Below are 11,777 nucleotides of genomic sequence, written 5' to 3'. Positions count from 1 at the left end.
ATACTCAACCCTGTATTTCATTGATATACTAACTTCATAACAAAGCTAATGGTACCAAACAAATGTAGACTGGTTATTAAAATACATATAGAATGTCATAAAATACACTATGTATATGATAAATGTTACTAGGTATCTGTAATTTATATGGATTCAGTAGAATGAGATATCTGAAATGTGGTTAATTTTGAACTGCACTTCCAAGGAAAAAGATAATACAGAGATAAAAATTGAGCTGCTTATTTCTGAGCTTCACTGGTTATAGACAATTAAGAAAAATGACGTGTAACCAAGGACCATTTTTGTTTTTGTTACTTTCATTGTGCACTCTGTGTGATGACACGGACTGACATTTGGTTTTTGCTTTTATTTTTAATATTCAGGGAGAATTCATATAATTGAAGGATAAAATATATTTGTCAGGAAATTAAGATGCTTAAAACATTTTTTTGATTTGGCTCCTGTTGTTGAGCTTTTTTGTTTCCAATTTTTCTGGTTTAAGCAAGAAACACATACTTTTTACCAAGCTTTTCTTCAATCCTAACTTTCCAATCCTCTATTCTCTCTCGCACCAGTGCCTTTAAGGGGGCAATATATACTGCCTGAAAAAAAATACATACAAAATAAAATTAAATGAGAAGAGCCTGTGTAAAATGCATATTTATATTTTATAAGTATTTTCTTCTGTGTCTTTAAGGATTTAAATGAATTTAATAACTAAAAATGATTATGATAAATTCTTAAAATTACTTCAAGTAACTTAAAACAGAATTCTAATTTAAGTAGCCTTAATACTTTCATATATTCTTTTGTTCGTTAAGTCAACACCATGCATGTAAATTGGAAAATAAAGAGAGTAATTTATAAAATGGTAATACTATGATTACACCTTTTAAAAGCAAAAAATATGTTATTATAAAATGACCTATATAAATAAAATGATTAATTACTGAGAATACAAAATCTGGAAAATACTATTCTGGACGTAATGCTTCCCCTTCAGTAATAAGAATTTCTAGTAGGATAATTTCTTACATTATTTCCAGCTGCTTAGTATTATTACTAAAACCTTTAAAAATTAACTTAAAAACGATTAATTTAAATGAAACCTCACAAGACTTTCCCAGATAAATCCATTCTTTGTACTGAACTTCACTAGCACAGTTTGTACAGCATTTCTTCAAAGATATGCTTTTTAAAGTGCAAGTATATCTCTGAACAAGTGAAAACATTCATATGCACTTAAAAAAAATCTGGCCTATACATGTTTTATACTAATGTGTTAACCAAGGCATTTAAATATTCTTTTAATAATCATCATATTTAAATATTCATATGGCTTTTTTCCCTTTACAATTCTATCTTTGTCCCTTCAACTGTTGCTAAGAAATGTATGTATACGGGTTACAATTTTCAAAGCTGACTAGGGTTTCCATTCATTTAGATGCAAGGCTTCCATTCATTATAGTAGGAATTTTAGACACATGGGGCTAAGTACAGACATTAAAAAGCTTCAGGTGGAATCACTCTAAGTTACATGGTTTTCTGTAAGCACCATAATTTAGATCTGTAGCAAACAAAACACACATTTTCCCGGGGGGGGGGGAGCACAAATCTTAGCTCGAGTTCTGCCATTTTTAAACCAGTCTATGTGTGCTAAACTTGTGTTCTGTTATGGGTATAGAGCAGTTTCTGATCACTTATAACAGTAAAAGTGTAATGTTTGTACCTGGCCATGGTTTCCATTCATTGTGGTGGGAGTTGCATAATTAAATCTTCTTGGCAGGTTTAAGAATTTCAGTCAGAAAATCCAGCTTAGGGTATGGCTGATTTTTTGGTTGGATTTAAAGTTGTGCTTATCCAGATCAAGCCAATGTGATCTGGCCCTTCCAGGTTTACATTATATTTACCAAATTATCCAGATTGTACATGCTATTTTTTGAACATGGCACTAGAGTCACTGACAAAAATGAATGACAGGAGGTGTGATTATGGGATCATGTTTTGTGTAATAACTTTGTTACTTATAATGTAATTAATTGAAGGAACATGTGGCCAGGTCACTACTTAAAGGCATGATTAATGAGTTAATCACTTCTTAAGTATAACATGCATGAGGGGCCTAAGACAGATGAATGATCTTCAGACTGATACTGAGAAGAGTTTCCTTTATCTAGATTGACAGGAATTAGAGGAAGTGGCCTGTGGAAGAACAGGAATAGGAAATTGTGAGATTATCACTGTTGGGATTTTTGTGCTTCAGGCCCATGTCTGTGGGTAAGTCCTAAACATGCTGTAAGAAAGGGCAGCAATGGCAGGATCTAGTTTATACCAGACTATCACTGGAGCTTCCAGGGCCAGGCTGGAAAGCTGGTGGTATCAAACATGGTTTTTAACTGTGCAAGGTGCCCTTAAGATTGAGCCTAGCAATCAAGTGTAACTAGAAACGATTAAGGAAGGAAGGCCAAGTCAATATTCTTATATAATAAAGGTCCAACAGACAGTCCATCTGTCTGTCTGTCCGTAACACTCTTGGAGCACTCTGATTGGTTAGTGAAACAACCAATCAGAGTGTGGAGTGCCACCATGATGGAAGGGATGGATTGGGGGAGCAAGGCCAGCAGCACTGGCCTCACCCCCCCCCCGCTCTGTCTTTGCTGTCATGGTGGCACTCTGCCACCTCTGAGGAGCAGGGCCGGGGGGCGGGTAAGGCCAGCAGTGCTGGGGGCAGTGGCAGCACGGGGTGATGGTGGAGGAAGCTTCCCTTCCCCCCATCTCCTGGGAGGCAGCAGTGCGAGGTAGTGGGTGGCAGCGCTCCACCCCTGCCTGCCCCCTCCGTTCCCCCTTCATACTTGACAGGCAATTCACTAGTCAGAATATATACATCGGCACCCCCACATTCTATTACTTTGCACATGAATGATGATTTTTACCCAGATAGCTGAGTATATCCTAACGTTGATTTAGACAGGCATTTCTTAAGAAATAAAAACAAAGTTGGAAAGAGAGAGAATTGGCTAGCATTACTTTAATGGTAACTTGCATGTGTAATTAAGAAGATCTGGCCAATTGTTCTCACTTGGCAGGACCTCACAGATGTGAAACATGAACTTGCTGATGGAAGGAATTTAAAGAATAAGCAAAAAACCCAAAAAGTTTCTCTGTAAGAGCATCATGGATTTAGATGATACTCTGGAAGAAGAATATCAATATATATTTATGGCATGGTTTATTCATTTGGCTCTGATTTTCACTTTGGTTAAATAAGTAAGTGAAAGGAAAGCATAAGATATACTAATTAAAACCATTTTTATGCCCTCAGTTTTAAGTATTAGTGTGAAACCATAGAAGCAGGATAATAATTTTCACAGTCTACACGTTCATTAACGTGCTTTAGGTAATGCTCATTAAATCTAGTACTTCCAGGCACTTTTACAGGTGCTCGAGGTGTGTGGGGCAGGGGCAGGACTTTAATTAGTTAATGTAATTAATTAAAGTGCCACAGAACCTTGTGTATCAGCCTGCTTGCACTTCAGAATGGCAGCGGGAATCCTTAAACTGAAGGTTGTTTGATGAGCTTTAGTTCAAGTGCCCCCGCTACCATTTTTAAGCACAGGGACGCAGATTCATGAGATGCAGGAGGCTGCTTGAGTACGGTAATTGCCATGCTCCAGCAGACTCAATTAATCGAACCTGCTCCAACGTGCTGTAATTACCTCCATTGTGAGGTACTAGAAAAATATGCATTAGCTATTTTAATGCGTATTAGCTAAAGAGCACTTTTTTGTGATTCTTTAATGCACACTAAAATAGGCTAATATCCCTTAAAGCAGACATGTAGATGTGCATTTACAAGTTTAGACTTTTGAGTGGCTGAAAGAAACATACATATATTGCACATTTTTAATAAACATATTTTACAAACCTTTGATGTGGGATATTGGTTAAAAATTCGGAAGATGGCTAATTCAGCTGCAACAGTCTTTCCAGAGCCTGTGGGGGCTCCAAGAAGAACATTAGAGTCTGTATGATACAGCGTATGAAATATTTGCGTCTGAATAGGGTTAAAGTGGGTGAATTTGTACAGGCTTTCATATTCTCGATGTCCCAAAGCTGTGACAGGCAAAGGCTGAAGATCTAGCAGTTCTAGAATTACAGAATAATCATTAGTGCATGTCAAAATATGACATCTTAAATGTACCAGTAGTTTATTTTTAGGCTAAAGCAAATATATGTTTAGGCATCAAGTAAAAATTTGAAGGAATATAACTCACGTTTGATTTTTTTTAAAAGTAGTTTCTTGCGTCACATGAACTCCCAACTGAGCTATTATGAACTTCAGTGAGCAAATAACAAAATATATTACAACTGTAAATTTTTTCTTAAAGTAGGATTATTAAATACACTGTGAGCTTGGTTGTTAAATATACTGTGCGCATTCTGCATGTCAAAAGGCCATTTTTTAACCACTCATAATGAATCAATTGTAATGAACTCTAAACCTTACTGAAGCAATGCAAGTGTTCATATGATAACTTAATGTGGATTCATACAGGAAAATACTAAAGTTAAAAGGAAGAAAACTTTCTCTTTTAAAAAGTCTTAATGGACTGATGAAATAATATGTCCTGGAGTGATATATGCAGATTTTATACATATTTAGGATTATAGCGAGAGATAAATAAATGTACAGGAAGAAAAAACAAAGAGCCACAAGGCTCTGCTTTGGAGGCATCTGCTATCTAAACAATTAGAGACTCTGGAAAATGAAAAACGATATATATTACCAGATTTGATTTGGATGCCTACCAAATTAAGGAAACTTGCCACGATTCTGTTATGCAGATGCTTCCTTTGAAGTTTTTGTGGCTGGAGATCTTATTGTCTTTTCAGGGTGCTTCACATTAAGGTATGACATGGGAGTCATAAAATCCACTGAGACAATGATGCCTAATATTCTTAACATGCTTTTCACTGATACCTTATGGCCATTTTATCATTCCCACTAAAACTGTGATTTCTCAGGCTCTGCTGGGAGGAGAGAAGGTTTTTGCCTAGCAGGGCCTCTATGTACTTCATTGCTGAGTGGGAACCAGATGGGAATTGAAATCAATTACCATAAATCCTAGAGGCTCCATAACTGGTGATGTGTAAATATCTTTCTGTTTCTTCTGAATAGTAGTCAGTGATCAGTCAATTAGATAAAAAGGTTACACATGCTTTTTCAGATAGTGTAGGTACAATATAACAATAGCTAAACACTTCACAAACACATGTGAATTTATGCATGCCAAAGAGCAACATGGTACTGGAGTTGAGTATTTCTGAATGCACATACTTCACAGACTGCTAGATGAGCCAAATGTTATTACAATGAAAGGGTTTTACAATGAGATCAGGGACAATGAACATATAAGAAATTTTGTGCTTCCAAAAAAAACCCAAACAAACAAAACCCCCCCAACCAAAACAGACATAAGCCTCTGTACCAAATGTTCAAAAAAAACCCAAGTCTCAGTCACTACTATGGAGGTTGAAACTGGATGCACAATGCTTTCTGTAAGAGTGCTTAGCTAATATACATAAACACATTTTTAAGTAGAACTCATCAAATATTTAAAATTTTAACTAGATTTTATCTATCTATAGATCCCTCTCTCTCTTTCTCTCTCTAGTTAAAATTTTTTTTAACAATTAGGTTCAATTTCCAGCCACAAAAAAGAAAAATACAGAAAAAAAAAAAGTTAAAAGTCCAGAAGGCTTCCCTTGAAAAGCACAATCAATTTGCTCACGCTTATACTTTGACTTTGATGAAGTTGGAAAAAGACAAGTTGGTTTGAAAATCATATTCCTACGGTTCACTTGTTCATGCATAAACCTCAGAAAAGTGACCAAACTGCAATGGGGAATAACTGAGTTTGTCTTTTGAAATAACAAGCTGATAATTAATGTTATCTCCTCACATATACATGTAAATCTCTTCATGAAGGTCTCCTCAAAAATGAAGAATCAAAGTCAGAGTTAGAAAACACATTTAAGTTAATCTAGGCCATTGTCATGACAGGGCAAGATTATTGCAGATTTACTGAATTATTAATTTTTAATTATCAAAAGCAATGGACTTTCTCTGGTTTACCTATCCATAGCTTTATAGTTCTTACCAGTAGGACATTTTTCCTGTTAATCATCTTAAGTTTCCTGCTCTTTTTTAATTTCACCCATTATTCAGAGCCAGTGTCCCTTCTATAGTATCTGCCTGTCCACTTCTCTGATATCTACACTCTTAATGGTAGATTAAACATTCTCTCATCTCATGGTCTCTTTATCAGGTTAATACATTTAATTTTTTAAGGGGTAGATTTAGACACCCAATGGTATTTTACTTTGTGAATAGATCATTTTTCTTAAATGCAACAGTTCACAAGCAAGGCTTAACTTGGAAATTTCTGAGACAAATTATGAGCAGGAACCTGGCTCTTATTGGGTGCATCTACATGTGCTATTAGCACAGAGCAAAAAGCTTTAGTGCATTTCATGCTGGAGTTCATTGCTCCCAGGTACCATGTTTACATGTGCACCCAGGACAATAGCACACTGAGCTGGGGTGGAGCAGCCATGGCTTGGAGGGGTCCCAGGGGGTCAGCCTGCCAATCCGGGGCTGCTCTGACCTGGCTCAATGTGCTGCAGAGGGGCTCACTGGGGCATAAGAATGCTTCAGTGCAGGGCTAGCTGGCAGGCAGCCCCCACACTGAAGCACCTTTTTGCCCCAGCCAGCTTTGTCAACATCTATGTGTGTGCTGTTGCGCACTAAAGAACACCATTAGCTAGTACTTGCATTTACAAGTACTAACCTATGACAGAGTTAATTAGTTTCCTGTAGCCCAACAGGGCCATGTAAACATTGAGACCTTACTGTGGAGCTAATTAGGCAGCTCTGCAGTATACATCTTGTGTAGAAATGACCCCTCATTCCAGTGGTGGGGTGGGTGGAACCTTTTAGGCAGGCATGCCGCAAGTCAAATCCTATGTCTATTCATTCCTCCACCTCCCTCAAGTGCCACCTTGATCTCCTTTCCCTTGTCTGATCTCCTGCTCTTCCTTCTGCTCCCTGTTCCCTCTCTGATCTGCTGCATGCCACACAGAGGCTGCTTGTGCCATTTGTAACACGCGGCACAGTTTGGCCACCCCTTCCTTATTCCATGAATAGTTCCATCATTTTCAGAGGGACTACTTCTTGATAACAGAAGACTGAGGCTGAGAAGCCTGTATCGAATCTCATCCTCAGCTTTTCCTCAAAAAGTTCTTGGCCCGCAGATCATTTTTCACTTTTTGTCTGAATTCCTTCCAATTTAGAGGCTCAGAACAGAACATAAAATATGATCAGTGAAGAGCCACACAGATGTTCTGCCTCTATTAAAGGGATGCAGCCCAAAATTACACTGTTTTTTTAACTGCAATACCATAGTAGACATTTATGTATAATTTGTTGCTCACTGAATTTTAAATTAATTACCTTAGAGATATAAGAGGAAATTTTAGATGCGTCTAGATAAGGCCTGATGACATCATGCTGAAAAGATGCATTAATAATTCACAGGGATAAAGATTTTTTTTCTGTGATATATTTTACTGAATCAATTGTGTATTTAGAAGATAAGTTGGACAAGCTCTCAGGTACAACTTGAAAAAAGGACAATCTTTCTGAATTACACAGTTGGTCCTATAAAAGTTATCACCAAAAAAATCCTTGCCTCTCTAATCTTTCCTGGACAATTGGGGCTATAATGCCACTCCAATCCTAAACATTATGAGCACCTTTTGATGATGCCAAAAATCACTCAGAGATCTAGCATTAATTACAATAAAAATATGTAAAACTAATGCTATAAGCAAATATATTAGAGATGCTTACTAAACTTAGTTAGACAGTTTAAGCTAATATTTGGGGCTGTTATTTCTTTGAAATAAAACACAAGAACTGATAAAAAAAAATAGTTGCATTTGAGGACCAAGCAGTTCAGTTTCTAGGAGGCTGGAGTCTTGGTTGACTGATCATCAAGTAGCTGCATAAAGGAAGGGAGGGCTACACATACCCAATGAAGCTGACTTACAGAAAACAGTTTTCCATTGCTAAAGGTTAGGAATGGACATCCATAAAGGATATTCAATTTTAGAAAAACAGAAAGACATATATCCATAATTTTGCAACCATATTATAGAAAACATTCTCAGATAAGAACATTTGTAACAAAAGCAAAAGAATACCAATGGCTTATTTTATATAACACAGTGAAAACATTTCTACTTCTTACGCTGATCGTGGAATCATTAAAAAGCAAGACTATGTTAGAAGGAATTAAATCAAGCAACTTTATCATTAGTGGTAGGGTTCTTAATAGTGTCAAAACTACAAATAAATGCATGATAGAACTGAATCCTCACTCACACTTAATAAAACCCAGAGTGGAATGTATATTGCATAGGAATAATGAAAATCTATACTGGCAAGACATATTCAACCAAAAAGTTAGGGAAACAAAATGATCAGGTTCTGAGTGAGAATGTTACCTGTGTGAGGTGGATGTCTTTCTGGTAAAATCAGATGTTGAAAATTGATGATACATACTGCCTCTGCCCCTAGCCATCTGTCAGATACAGCCCGGATGTAGTATTGGGAAGGCAAGGGTTCAAAAATAGGGATTGTGAATACGAGAAGTTGTGGTTCTTTAGCAATGACCTAATGTAAGAATAGTACATAGAAACCTTATTAAGTAACCAAATCTTCAGTCTTAAAATCAGTTTGCTAGAGTCACGTAATCAATACACACAAATATAATGTATATGCATAAATGAAGTGAAATGTGTTCATGCACACTCATTAAAAAACATAGTTCACAAGATGCTTCCATTCATTTCAATTTCAGGGCAGATTCTACTTCAAAGACTTCACAAGGAACATGATAAGGCTCTTGGCCATTAAGTTTAGGGACAGACATCACACATACACTGGTTTAAGTGATCAGAAACTGGTTTAAACCTGTAACAGAACAGATGTTCAGTGCACATAAACCAGTTTGAAAATGGCTGACACTGGTTTGACATAAAGCTATTGAGTAGTATCAGACTTAACTGATTTGGGTCAAAGCAGTTTATGCAGTGTCTGCCCCACACCCCTTGCTGGTTTAAGTTAAACCAGAGTACCCAGCATGCTCTCTGGGATGGGTGGGGCTCTCTGCTCCACAGCAGGGCTGGCCCCTCCCCTCTGCTCCCTGGCTGGAGCTTGGCAGAGACTGCAGGCATCTGCCTGGCTCCCCACCTCCCTTCCCCATCCCCTCTGCCTTACACAGACACCTCTCAGCATTAGCTAGCAAAAAACATGCTGGCTATGATCTGTACAGCAGCAGATGGGACAAAGGCAGAATCAACAGGCAGCTGGTAATGTCCCTCTGTTGTTTTCTTAATGGGCTGATAAACACTGACTTAGGGTTGATAAACACTGTGTTATCAATTCCCTGCTGGGCTGGTCAGAAGGGGGGGATGACCCCTCCCTAATCAGAGTGTCCTGCCAGGGCCTGGCCATGCCCCCCTCACCTCAGCATTATAAAAGGGTAGGGAGGGCTGCTCTAGTGCCCCCCCCCCGGCTTCTAGCCTGAGCCACTGCAGGCATGTGCCTGCATTTCTGTGATGTCCGTGCGGTTACAAACTGATTCAGTCTAGCCAGGTTTGACTAATCTGCAAAGACTGAATCAATTCAGGCTCAGACTTTTTGAATGTCTGTCTGTAGCCTAAGCGCATTAAGTGGTGTGTACATGCACGTGCATTTTGTTTTCTTTTTCTGGGTGGAATATCAGTATGCAATCTGTATGAAGACAAAGCTAATGAAAAAAGCTAGTCTGTAACACTTCCTTTAAAACACAAGTGTTTCTTCTGTTGCTCATCACAGAAGCAACAGAAGAAACATATCTTCAATTGTTTTTAATTATTGATCTGATGAAGTGAACGTGCATTAATGAAAATGTGTGCTATATGTTCAAGGAGGTTTGCCTGCTACGGCAGGAAAATTAAACCAGTGGGGAGTGGGGGGGAAGGATGTGGTGAGGTGGCACCCTTTTCCGCAGCCCCTTAACTTCTTCCTCCTGCACCCCCCGCACCTCTCCTTACCGTCTGACCCTGCTCTCTCTGAGCACATGGAAGTGAGAAGCACATTTGAAAACACTGACTTTGAAATAAACAACATATAGCAATTTACATATAAGCAAATTACTATGGGTAGCCATAAGACTGAGTTAATCCAAAATTGATGTATTTTACCTTTTTTCAAAACTGCTGCAAGTTTTAGCACAGGTACTCTAAAAACACACTTTTAAGCAGAACTTTGGTATCTACTTATATACAAAACAAACTTTTTGTGTTGTTTCAAGGGCCAAAGCATTTCTGAATTCTACTGGGCAAAGTCCAGTAGTCAAATTCCACGTTTTGACCAAGTAGAGCTCAATCGTTCAAGTCCATGCGGCTCTACCACTGGGCAAGTATCCTCCTTCACAGACCCATTAGTCTGGGGCTTCAGATACTCCCCTATCTGTGGCAGATAGCCTATATGCAAGGTCAGGGCCCAGGGACCCTGGGGTTCAGATGTCCCCTGGCCTTGCTTGCCCTTACCCAAAAGGCCAAGGAGCAAGCCAGGAGGAAAGCAAGAAAGCAGTTGTCCACAATTCAGCTGCTTAGAACTTGTGCCAGGTTCAATCTACAAGAACATTTTTTAAAAAGTCAATTTTCTCCTGGTTTTGATCCTCATCTCCCATTGTCATAAAATTGTGCAGTTGAGTTTCCTGCATTTGGGGAAACTTGTAGGGGCCAATATGCCTGGAATACAAAAGACTGGCTCCACCCTGGGAAAACCACCTAGGTGATATTAGCCAAAAAGCTAACATTAGTCCAAGGCCCAAAGGCTTGTTCATTGTGGTGGGCCCCAGCACAGTCAACATCATTTCAAGACATGGTATTCTCATAGCTCAGCACTGCTCTGTATGTGTGTCTATTCCAGATACCTTCCCTCCCACAAATGATTCAGGTGTTAATTAGCCACTGCCACTCATGACTGGAACCAGCTGTTTGTAGCACAAGTCCTAGGATCATTCAAAAATGTATATGCAGATGAGGTGCAGAGCAGCCTGGTCCAGCTCCACCTCATAGAGCGTGGGGCCACACTTATCATATTCAACAGGCTGAGAGAGGGGGCGACAGTAGAATTCTGGGATTTTTTGTTTTGCACCCCTTTGGTAACATTTGCCAGACATTTAATGCTGGTGAAGAAACAGAAACATTAGAAATGGGAAAGAAAAGCACACCTCATCTCTGGGAGTGAAGAGGAAGTCAAAACGCATTTAATGTAGTGGCTCACTTGACTTGAAAGAGTTGGCACTAAAGGGGAATGAGCGCAATGGGCACTACCATATATCGTATTCAGATGGGCTGCACTAACCTATCCTTGTGGCAGGTTACCATCAGTATGTTTACCCAGTATGGGCCATGCATTGGCAACACAAAGGGGGTGCACGTGAGTGCACATGCACCCTCTGAGATTGGTGGTGCATCCCCTGTGATTGGATGCTACCAGAGGTGCCTGCGGGTGGTTGCTGCTTGCCACCTCCCTCCTCGCTGCTGACACAGCCGGCGGCATCTGAGGGCAGCCACTGATCGGTGCTTCTGATGCAGTGCTTGCCACCCCCGCCAATACTGAGACATGCTAGGATGGGACGGGCTCCACCTTTCCCCTA

At 39.1% G+C, this 11,777-nt stretch overlaps 1 protein-coding gene across 1 annotated transcript in view; it reads right to left on the bottom strand.

Annotated features, from left to right (window-relative positions):
- The window catches only part of ASCC3 (activating signal cointegrator 1 complex subunit 3), a 684,038-nt gene that overhangs the window by 140,811 nt on the left and 531,450 nt on the right, over positions 1–11,777 (bottom strand). The window contains exons 24-26 of the mRNA XM_019520164.1: positions 8,569–8,737; positions 3,926–4,146; positions 517–602 (exon numbers count right to left, since the gene is read on the bottom strand). Coding sequence (XP_019375709.1) covers positions 517–602; positions 3,926–4,146; positions 8,569–8,737 — 476 coding nt within the window. The remainder of the gene's footprint in view (positions 1–516; positions 603–3,925; positions 4,147–8,568; positions 8,738–11,777) is intronic.

Source organism: Gavialis gangeticus, unplaced genomic scaffold (genome assembly GCF_001723915.1).
Source record: "Gavialis gangeticus isolate Ggan-Ray unplaced genomic scaffold, GavGan_comp1, whole genome shotgun sequence".
Taxonomy (NCBI): domain Eukaryota; kingdom Metazoa; phylum Chordata; order Crocodylia; family Gavialidae; genus Gavialis; species Gavialis gangeticus.
This window is presented reverse-complemented; position numbering and strand designations above follow the sequence as displayed.